Source organism: Miniopterus schreibersii, assembly GCF_964146895.1.
Source record: "Miniopterus schreibersii genome assembly, chromosome: 2".
In the NCBI taxonomy this organism is placed as follows: domain Eukaryota; kingdom Metazoa; phylum Chordata; class Mammalia; order Chiroptera; family Miniopteridae; genus Miniopterus; species Miniopterus schreibersii.
In genome coordinates, this window is record NC_138102.1 from 151,949,084 (window position 1) to 151,961,320 (window position 12,237).

At 38.0% G+C, this 12,237-nt stretch overlaps 1 protein-coding gene and 1 pseudogene across 3 annotated transcripts in view; both read right to left on the reverse strand.

Moving 5' to 3' along the window:
- The window catches only part of FGD4 (FYVE, RhoGEF and PH domain containing 4), a 183,642-nt gene that overhangs the window by 55,505 nt on the left and 115,900 nt on the right, over positions 1-12,237 (reverse strand). For both annotated transcript variants that reach the window (XM_081127011.1, XM_081127012.1), the window contains exon 2: positions 2,195-2,347. In XM_081127011.1, the coding sequence (XP_080983137.1) occupies positions 2,195-2,347 (153 nt within the window). The remainder of the gene's footprint in view (positions 1-2,194; positions 2,348-12,237) is intronic.
- LOC308553592 (adenylate kinase isoenzyme 6 pseudogene) lies at positions 4,889-5,455 on the reverse strand (annotated as a pseudogene). Its single transcript has one exon. The product of its transcript is annotated as an adenylate kinase isoenzyme 6 pseudogene (transcript).

The following is a 12,237-nucleotide window of genomic DNA, read 5'->3' on the forward strand; positions in this document are numbered from 1 at the left end:
ACACCCATGTCCAAATTTAATACGACCGCAAAGGGATATATATATATATAATATATATATAATTTTTACTGATTTGAGAGAGAGAGAGAGAGGAATGGAGAAAGAAAAGGGAGAGAGAGAAGGAGAGAGAGAGAAACATCAATTTGTTGCTCCACTTATTTATGCATCCATTGGTTGGTTCTTGTATGTTCCCTTATGGGAGATCAAACCCACAACCTTGGCGTATCAGGAAGATGCTCTAACCAACTGAGCTACCTGGCCAGGTCAAGAATATTTTTAAAAAGAATTATAAAGTACTTATTTAGTTTATTGTATACAGTCATAAACTGTATAACATTTTGGTCAATGAGGGACCAAATACACGACTGTAGTCCCTTTTAAAATTATAATGGAGCTGAACAATTCCTATTGCCCAGTGACTATTGCCATCATAGGTGATGCTGGTGTAAACAAATGTACTGTATTGCCAGTCATGTAACAGTATAACACTTACAATTATGTACAGTACATAATGCTCAATAATGGTAATAAACACCTATGTAACTGGTTTATGCATTTACTATACTATACTTTTCATCATTATGTTAGAGTGTACTCTTCATACTTACAAGTTGACTATATTTGGAGTTATGTAACATCATACATATGAGCACGCGTTCAAAATAGGAAGTAAATATATATTTACGTAGCAATACATTAACTTCAATAAACTACAAACAGCAAAAGCAAGGTTAAATATTGTCTCCCTGAAGAATATGATTATTTCAGGACATGGTAGCTCAGGAAGGACACTGCACTGATTTATCTCAGTGAACTATGAAAAACAATGAGGTAATGTAAAGATGCGTCCCAAAAAAGGCTTTATAAATAATGAAATTCTTGCTTTTGATCTGGGAAATTACATAAAATTAAATTCCATTCATTTTTTATATTCTTACCCCATTTGATCTTTGTCAGTTCAGGTTTAATAAGCAAGATGGAATTTTGTACTTTGCAAATAAATGGCTTAATTAAATCATGATAAAAATGTCTATATTCATATTCACATCACAATGTTTTGTAGGGATGAGTATGGCCAAAAGAAAGGTTATAAACTCATGAATAGGCTATTCATTTGAATTATCAATTTTTTCACCTTACTTTATAGCCATACCTCATACCACCACCAATATAGCTAGTAGTGAAAACAAAAGAAAAATACCCCATAATGTGGAAGACCCCATTTTAAATCCTTTTAAGGCTCTCATTCAGAAATCCTTAAAACATAAGAACTTTCGAGAACAACACTAGCTCTTTTATAATGCATTCTCTATAACACTGTTTTTCTTTGCAAGAACAGGAAAGAGACCAAAATAAATACAAAATAAATTAAATCAAAGTGGATTTTTCCAAAGTATAGTAATATTACAAATGCCCAGTTTGTTTCTTGGCTGAATGTTGAGCATTCAGTGTAAATAAAAACCTGTTAAGAAGAAACTACACATTAAACCCTAGTGGAGCTTAGCTTTATATTACATTTCAAAGGGCCTTGCTATCATCAAAATTATAACTTTTTGCTTCTCAAAGTTAATACCCAGCTCACTAGAAATTTATTTGTAAAAAGAAACGGTCACTGAGCAAACCCACTATTATAACTGTTTTACTACTTGTTGGCTACTCCATTCTTGAACCATTTATTTTTAATTTCTATGGATGACTTTATTAAAAAGGCTTTTCAAGCCCAGGTTCCTTACTATTGTAAAGGCACCTTCTTACTAAGTACATTAGGTACTGTTTTAGAATGATCTGTTTCACAGATCCTCTGACATTTAGCAAGTCATGAGAACTGCTGACAGTCCTTCTAAACACACATTCCTTTGTCATGCATTTCTTACGCAAACAGTAAGTTAGGCCCTGTGCTAAGTCAGGCATAATGCATGAACAGACCACAGTCCCCTTAAGGGGACATGCAAACAATTTCTGAAACATGAAAAGAACTATGACAGAGAAATGTATAAGGTGTTCTAAGAGCAGAGCAAAGAGCCAACTCTGTCCAAGAAGGTTCACAGAGTGACTTTTCTCCTGAAAAAAATAAATGCACTCAAGTCCTCCCACTTATAGCTTAAAACTCTTCCTCCGTGGCCACCATTCTTCTGGGTAGCCTTCGCTGAAGCACGACGTACCCAACCTGTTCAAAGAACCCCAACTGGCATACCTTGTGGCTTTGGACTTGCAGCTGTGTGTTTTGCTGGCGTTTTTCCATTTATTCCCTGAGCCTCTTCATCAGATTCCTTCTGATCAATCAGTTCAGTTGTGCTGCTTTTGAAAAAGGGTGGAACGATAGTGACCTTTGGACAGGTACTGCTGCCTGGGAGAGTTCAAAGAGAAAGGACAGGTAAATGCGGAGGCAGAGCACAACCACGTCTCATGACTTCATTTCTTCTGGCCCCATAAAACAAAAACAATCACAGTTACAAAACTAAGCATAGAAGTACTTTTCCCACGTGTGCTGACCTTGCGCGCACGCGCGCACACACACACACACACACACACACACACACACACACACACACACACGGGCTCGCAGCCCGCCCGCACTCACTCACTCTCTCTCTCCCTCTCTCTCTCTCAAGCCCTTTCCTTGCAGGGCCACAAAAAAAGCATAACGCAGCTGCTATGATGTAGACGAAGCAGGCTAAGGAGAGAGCAGAGGGCCCCGCACTAATCTGTTAAAAGCGTTCCTTTCCAGCGTGCAGTCCGTGAGCAACTCAAAAGAACAAAGCAGGAGAGCACCCACCTGACAGCTGACTACAGACTCTGAGAATGAGGAGAACTGCTTGACTAGAAATCAGCAAAAACACACACACTCACTCGCTAGCTTATTCGACTCCACATCAGCGTATATAAGCTAATACCCATGTTTTCCCCCCAAATAGGGAGATTATATGGAGAGCCCTGTCTTATACTTACAACTCAAACCCCCCAAATATGCTTTAAAACAATGAAATACATCATGAGAGATAAAATATAAATTTTTGTTTGATTTCTGACGTAGAAGTGAAATGTTGAACTTCAGAGACTTTTTAACCTATGCCAATGTTTACTCTCTATCCTCATATTAAATTTTCCTTTCTTTGAGTTGACATGGTAATATTAATAACAGATTGGACCTTGCTTAGGAGAAAATAAAATGTCTACCAGGGAACTCACTATCACTAAATAAAAACATGCCATTTCAGAAACTGTGATTTGGTTAAAAACAAAGTGTTTCAATTTTACAGAATCTAAATGTCTATAAAAAGAGAACTATTCAAGATAAAAAGCATTATTCAAAACAAAAAAGCAAATAAAACCCAATCAACCTTCTAGTGAGTAAAAAAAAAATTTCTTTTATTTCAATTTATCGTTAAATAATATTAAAAACCACACTACTGCTTTCTTGTCTGTGCTCCCTTTAAAATTTATCTTGGTAACACCAATTTTAGAGGAGGCCAAGAGTTCCAGGTATTATCTGAGACGTTCTGAGAGACCCAGCACTAAAACAAATGCAGAAAGTTTTCGTCAGACACCAACCATTCTGCTAAAGCAGGCTGCCAGCTGGGTTTAGTATTTAGCCAAATATGACAAAGGCCTTGAATGTAAGATGTAGGGAAAATTATTTCACAGCGCATTACTAAAATTATAAACAGAAGAAATAGAAGTGCAAATCTTTAAATGTGTGACCTTATCTACCTTCTTAGAAAAACTGTGGGAAGTAGGCAAAACATATCCGTAAATCTGCAGTATATCATCCAAATCATTAGTGAGTCTTTGAGGGACATGAGCACGTTTGTTCCACAGTGATCCCAAGAATGCTTTGGTAATCCTACAGGCCACCTGCTGGGGTGTAGTGAAGGGCGGCATGAACAGTGAAAACCCAGAGCCCAACTACAAAATCAGAGGCAGAAACTGTAATGTGACTGTAAAAAAAAAAAAAAAAAAAAAGACCCTATGAAAGCAAGAATGCAGCTTTAGAGACAATTTATAGCAACAAAAGTATAAAAAGTGGGTGGCTAATGGGTTAAATAAGAAAACAAACTGAATCTTACAAAAACAGATCATCACTGTTACTACTAAAAGAAAAAAGTACTTTAACATGAGCATATTTAGAAACAAATCATGTCTTAAATCATTTAAATTGAAAACTAGTTACTTAATTTCTAGATGACAAACTCTGAGGTAATGATGAGTTTAACAAGTATATTTATTAGAGAGTATCTCACATGAATGTGCTGAAAAGCCTACAGTGAGAGATGAACTACAAATCAATTTTCTTATAAAGCCATTAAACTCATGATTACAATTCTTTTGTTTGTGACAATAAACCCATAGCCAGAAACTTCATATGAGATTACTGTTTAAAATCAGTCTCCAAATTATCACAAAGCATTGAAAATATGGTAAAACAAAAAACAAAAACAATAAACAAAAAACAAAACAGGCCCTGGCCGGGTAGCTCAGTTGGTTGGAGCACCGTCATCCTGATACGCCAAGGTTATGGGTTCGATCTCTGGGGTAAGGGCACACACAAGAATCGACCAATTAATGAATGCAAGAATAAGTAGAACAACAAATAATAACAGAAAAGTTTTTTAAAAAATTTTTAGACTTTACTTTTATTTTCAGAGATCATATTCATTTCCCTCTGTAATAGAAGATTCTGCATCCACCCATGTGGTCCTATTTATTTATTCCTTAGCAACTGAAGCATTAAACGATGATAGTTTTTATTCTCAGTCTTTAATAACATTATATTCATTATACCTGAGATTGTTTAGTTTTCTCATGGAAAATAAAAACAAAAACACCCAAACACAAAACGTTATACTATCGACCTACTAGTTCTGTAGCACAATTTTAATGAAGAGTTTTACTGATAATTGGACAATTTATATGATATGGGCAGAGAAATATTAAGAGTGATTATAAAGTGGCCAGTCCTATAAGGCTCAATCCACTTCAATAACTGATGGACACTGTCCTCTAGGTCTGGTTTAGTGCTGGGCAGCTGATGCACTATTTCTTCCTTATAGGATGAAATTTTCATAAAGAATATGAAAAATTTCACATTGAATGTTACCTTTTAGTTTCTTCTCATTATAACCCCTTGTTTCAAGCCTTTTGTACAATATACTGTCATCTGGTTTCAGCACAAAAACTATATGAAACCAGTGTTCAGGGAAGAAATCACAACCGTGGTCATCAATGATGGTTCGACCTTCCTTCATTTGGTTTTCTAACTCACCAACTACTCTATCTTCATCTAAAATGGGACAATCATACTCTTCATCTCAGCCATCATCACATAACTGCCTTTCTCCAGCTAAATCACCCACATTAATGTACTTCCGTCCTGATCTTGATGCAAGTTTTTTTTGCCTAGCGTGGTTTTTTCCACCCCTGGTATACCCATGAGCAAGATGTTAGGAAGCAACATGGTCCTCAGAGAGATGGCTCTAGAAAACACATTTTTAAATGGTTGGTTTGTGCTTTTTTTTTTTTTTTTAAAGCAATGACAAATATGCAACAGAAACCATATATGGCTGCAAAACTAAAAATATTTACTATCTGGCCCCTTACAGGAAAGTCAGCTGACCAGTGATCTAGGTCAAACATATAAGGTAAAGGAAGTTTACCCAAAAGCTGCACCATTTCACTAAATACTTTATTTTCCAACATCTTGGATACTCACAATAAAAAGTTAAACTTCTTTTTTCTTGTTTACGATTGACTTGGCCTACTCACACTTGGAGACAGTTCGTTTTTTGGATGCCAGTTGCATAACAGAAATTTGAAACCGAAATTGTAACCAGATGGTCCACCCATTCAAGAAAATTTATATTAACTATAGAGGCTTTTGGGTTCCAATTTACCAAGAAGAACCAGAAGGAGTGATTAAACTGTTATCTTGGGCACAGATATAACTAGTCACATTATATTAGCATGGGAAGGGGGTCCTATTTAAATACCGTTTTAATGACTAGTAATCTTTTTTAGCCACTGGCCCGAACCATTTGGAATTCCTCTGTCTTTGGATTACTCACTTAAGCTTTTTGAGTCTTATCTCCTGCAAGGAATGTCTAGACATAATGCTAACTGTAGGGGCTCCTCAGATATTCTCAATTAATCCAGCCTCATCTTTGACTGCATAAGGCTCCCTGTTCCAACTGAAGCGGTTGCCAACCCCTAAGACTTAACTTTCATTTATCTGTCTTCTTTTGCAGGGCACTTGTGAGTGGCAGATAATGCTTCTAATGGGTTTAGGGTGACTTTGCCTTCTATTTCCAAAACTTTGTGTTGGACTGTTATGTTTTGCCAAATCATTCTTGAATGGCTCTTTCACATTTTAAGGTTGGACTTACTTTTTGGCCATCCCTTCCAAAGCAAGATCCACTCAGTTCTTGGATTCTTCAGGCCTAATCTCTTGCCATGGTATCCAAGTCCTCAGATCACATCTTTATGGCCTTCCTTTGGCCGTGTCTATACTGCCGCATCCATCCATAACATCTCTCCCAATTGCACCAAGTCTCTAGCTCAAAAGATCTCAACAGACCCCACCCCTTGGGACAAGAAAATCTCTTGGATCTAAGAGGACAGAAGTCATTTTCTAGGAGTGACAATCTTTTTAGGAGAACATTGTCCAAAAGTAAGAAGATACTTTAAAAAAGAAAACAACTTTATTTGAAATAATTTTAGATCTACATAAGAATTGCACCCAGGTTCCTGACTTACCATGTTACAAAAACATGGTATATTTATCAACAGCAAGAATTTAATATTGGTACAACACTAAACCACAAATTTCATTCAGATTTCACCAATTTTTCCACACATATCCTTTTTCTGCTGCATTTAGTTTTTGTTGTGTCCCTTGGTGCACTCCAATCTGTGAGTTACTCTGTCCTTGGGTGTCTTGCATGACCTTGGAACTTTTGAAGGTCAGGCATTCTGTATTCTGTAGGAAGTCCCTCAACTTGGGCATATACAAACAATGAATATTATTCAGCCTTAAAAAGTAAGGAAAGTCTGACGCATGCTACAACATGGTTGACACTAAGTGAAACAAGCCAGTCAGGAAACACAAATACTGTATAATTCCACTTATATGAAGTACATGGAGTAGTCAGAATCAGAGACAGAGAGCAAAATGGTGGTTGCCAGGGAGTAAGGGGATGAGAGAATGGAAAGTTATTGTTTAATGTGTAGAGTTTAACCTTTGTAAGAAAAAAAAAGCTTCAACTTTGCAAGACAGATGGTGATCATGGTAGAATGCGAACGTGCTTATGCCAATGAACTGTACACTTAAAATGGTTAAGACAGTCAATTCTGCTGTGCATTTTAACATAATTAAAAAATTTTTAAATTAAAGCAAGCACCTCTCTTGCTTAGTGAAGAAAAAGAATATTACTACATTCAGTTCCTACTTAGCATCTCCTCCAGTGTGTCTACAAGTTACCTCACACTCAACATACCCACATGTGACTCTCATCTCCCAACTCTCACCCCAAACCAACAACCTTTACCATCTTCTCCATCTCAGTTAATGGCAACCTCACCTATGCCTTAGGGCAACAAGACTGTGAGCATCCTCAGGTCCTCTCTTTTTCTCCACATCTTACTCATCAAGAAATTCTGCTGACTCTACCATCTGCCAGCACCACCTCCACTGCTGCTACTATTTTGGCCCAAATTTCCATAATCTTTAACTAGATTTCATCAGGACCCTCCACCTGGTCTCCTTCCTTCTACCCTTGTCCCCAGTACAATCCACATTTCCTACCAGGACCAGAGAGATCCCTTTTATAACCTGTCAGATCACATCACCGTGTGCTTAAAATTCTCCAATGGCTCTCTATTTTACTCAGAGTAAAAACTCAGCTCTTTACAGTGACTGACAGGCTCTACATCATCTGGTACTAGTGCTAGTATTGTCCCCTTGCTCACTCCACTCAGTCATCTGGGTTTCCTTGCTGTTCCCCAAACAGGCCAAGCACACCTTAGGGCCTTTGGTCTAGCTGCTGTCAATATGAGGAGCCTGACAGCTCTAAAATATGTGCTACTCTTGCCATGTTTTACAGTTTATTTTTTCCAAAGCACTTACCACTTTCTAACTAACTATATTATTTTGTTTGTTGTTTATTGTCCATCTCCTCTGGTTATAATGTAAGGTCTGGGATGGCAATAATCTTTGTTTCCTGATGTACTCCAGGGGCATCACCTATCGCATAGTAGACGTTCAATAAACATTTGTTGAACAAATAAATTCTATACCTTAGGCAAGTATCTCTTCATTTGCCTACATTCTTAGTTGCTATCTCATGAGAGATGTTTTCTAAATTCTAACAATAAGGAAATATATATGTTTTAGAGCACATTCTATACAAAATTTCAAACATTTCCATTCTTATCTAAATTTCAAAACATTCAAGGTTATTTATACACAAATTATAAATATCTAGGAAAACACGTGTATCCAAGTAATCTTCCTTGCAACTCAGATTTCTAAACATTAGAAATTCTGAAACCCATGTTTGTCTTGAAAAAATTGGCAGCAGCCCAAAATCCCAATAACTGACTGAAAAGTTTCCATTTATAATCTAATTTTACTTATATTTACTCACTTCACTAACTAAAATGCTGTACAAGCTGCCAATGTTTCAGACTCATCATCTAATGCTACCTAAGTTTATAAAATGTTATACTGTCAAGAAAAGCTGATTGCCGGGAGTCTTTAAAGTTCAAAAGCAATATGAACTCAAAAGAAGCCTTGAAAGTAGGTAGCTAGATATTAGATATTTTTAAATGTCCCACAGCTGGAGAACACAATGAAGTATGTAAAAAGTAACTGTTACTATTGTAGCATTCCTAAGGAAACACAACAATGTATAAAATGAGATAAAAGAAATGTGCAGCCTCCAAAAAACAAAATTTGTTTTTGTTTTAAAACTAGAAATATTTGATTTTCCTGAAATATAAAACATGTTCCATAATTGTTTACTAAATAATTTGTTTTTGCTATCCTGAAGGGATAAAGAGGATAACAAAATTTCTAAAGAATGCTACTGTTTGTGGCCCCTTAAAAGTTAGAATTCTGTTAGATGAACTGAATCAAAACAACTTTCATTAGGCCTGTCAAAATTCTAGTTTTGAGTTGGCGCTCAGAGATGAAGCTCGTGGCCATACAGCCTGTTATGTAGGAGACTGCATATATCACTACAATTTGAATTTGGACTTAGGGGTCCCAATCCCTGCTCCTCACGTTCAGGGTGACCATTTGCTAGGCGCCATGAATTCCTGCATAGGACGTGTGGAAAGTGCGCATCCCACGATGACTGGGGCTGGGACTGGCTTGGTCAGTGTGTTCTGCTGAGCCTGGGTTTGGTGTTCTTTAAGAGACCCAGCTCCTTCCAGAATCCCTGTGTTGGGAAGAGAGCTGGAGGTAGCTCACCCACCCCCAACCTGCACTGAGCGAGGTTCCCCTTTTGGCTACATTCACCTAAGTATGTTGGTCAAGATTACAGAAGGCTCTTGCTATTTAAAGCATAAAAATTACTCTGTATCTGCAGCCATGACTAGAGCAGAAGGTGGGAGCAGAGAAAAACCACAATCAATTACACGTTTCTTTTCACTTCCTTGCAAAGGGTGGTTCGAGTTGACAAAACATCTTGAGTTGGAGGAGATTCATAGCTTCTGTGCTTTATCTGATACATAGTTTCTAATTTACAACACCCCTTTCTGGGTTTATCCAAACACCCAATGTTACTACTGCGCTGGGGATGAGAAATGTCCCTGAGAAGCTGCCCATCCATACGATCAAGTAATTGCTAAGTTTTGAAGTCGTCACACTTTTTACCAGAGCCTAAGATTCATTACAGTTTTAAGCTTTGATATCAATAAATATTCCACAAAGATCTCTACGTATATTATTGTGCAGATGGGCGTGATAACTGTTAAATTTCCCTGACATAATCATCTGTATCAAAAGGGCACAGCTCAGACGCTAAACACAAGAGCACCTACGAACCCCCGGAAGCACATCATCTGGCGGTTTTCGTGCTAACTGCACTAGTTATTGTATATTATTAAGCACTAAATATACCCCTACTGAAATTTTAACATTCTTCAGGGCACCTCAGTCATATAACTATCATATAACTAAATCCTGGTTTCTCCATTTACTAGCTGGGCGATTGACTTAACTTATACTTCAATTTCCTCATCTATAAATAATTCATAGGATTCATAATAGTACCCCCCATAAGGCTGTTATGAGGATTATGATTTAATTGTGAAAGTACTAGAATAGCAGTAGGCACATGGTAAGTGCTATATAACTATTTGCTATTATTATTATCTGTATGGCACTCCATACTCTACCATGCCAGCACAGCGGATCAGGGGAGCAGATCCTTAGTCTCTCCTCCCTCCAGCCTCCTAAGGCCCTTACCTCTTTGCCTCCCGTCTGCTAATATTTGCCCTCACCACTGCCTAAATTTTGATTTACTACAACCCAGCACTTGCTCTTGCTACCTTATTTTCCCAGTACCTGCAATTTGCTCTAGTGCCCAATCCCTCCACTTTCAGGGATTCCTAATAGGTCATTTCGGATAAATTTTAACCAAATAATGATTCTTTTGCAAAGTAATATAATAATTCATTATTTACAAGTGTATAGCCTGGTACAGCAACCATGAATCCCTTATTCACTAAAGATGATAACAGCATTAGTAATGATAAAATCATGTCTGACATTTGGAGAATTTACTGAAGACAATTTTAACCCCAAATGATTTAATCATACTCTTCACTCTTCACCCAGGATTGCAACTGTGTGTTCTGGATCCATACACTTGTTTCATTTTTCCTCCATTCGATATTTCTTCATTTGATATTAATCACAATTGCTGGTTTTGGCAACAAATCGCATTCTGAAAAGCACACTTAAATATGCTTATAACCACTTAAAGAAACTTGGTGTTTAACCTTAATAGCTCTCATCTTTAAGCCACCAAAATACAAACTCCTCTGTAAGCACTGAGAATATCTAACGGTCAACTGCAAAGAGAGTAATAAAACCTATCCAGCATCGAACTTATTCCACTCTTTGTTTTTTCTTTTTGTCTCTACTTAAATGTACTGACTGATCACTCCCTAATTAGAAGTGCCAGGTACTCTGTTAATTACTGGGACAGAAGAACAAATAAGACATAATCCTTACCATCAAGTAATTCGTGGTTTAACGGGGGAAAGAGATGCACAGTTCCATAGATATGTAGAACACCTGCCTCGCCCCCATCCCCTGGCTAACTATGGTCAGGAAGCAACTGCACCAGTCCATGCCTGGGAGCAGAACCTGCACGGTGGCGATGGCTGAGGGTGAAGAGGGGGGATGGCTGTGGACATGCTGAGGAGAAAACAGGTGGGGGACGGGCTGAAGGCGGAGGACCGGAGAGGAGTCAAGGGTGGTCCTTACTTAGGCTCCTGCCTAATGTGACATGGAAACAGCGCCTTTCACTGTAAGTGAGAAAGCAAGAAGAACACAGCTGCGTGTGTTAAGTTTCGGGAGCATGTGAGACTGTCCAGAATGACCAGTCGGTCTGCCCTGACATTCATTAGGTTCAGCCGTCCCTACACACTCCATCTGCTTCATATTTCAATCTCATTGTTAAAGTTTTCAGACATAGTCCCTTTGATACATTCTTTAAAATATCATTTCACTGCCTTTTAAGGGAGGGGAGAAAAAGCCTATTTGTCGGGTGCCGGGTCAATCGTACAGAGGCTCTGATCCACTTGTTTATTTCTTTTGTTTTGGTCTCAGTAATTATGGGTTAAATCACTTGTCCTTCCTTAATTTTATTAATAGCAGTAACAAATACCAGTTAAGTGACTAGGCTGGAGCACTTACTAAGAGCCTGGAGAACTTTTTTGGGGTGTTCGTCGGTTCCTTCGCGACTGTCCAGGATGCGGAGCAGCTTGTTCAAGAGCCCACGCCACGTGCCCTGGGCAGCTCTTCCCAAGGGTGTTCTAAGAAATGCTTTGACAGCAACAACATCCTTCATCTGCCCCATCCACTTCCCCAGACCCCTCAACCAACCATGATTCTATATGAAACATTTGTGACTTGACAAATTTATGGCTTTAGCGTGTATACTCATGATGCCAGTGGGCATATTAGAGGCTGTGAAAAGCCCGACAGTAGAAAAACCTGTTTAACTCTGA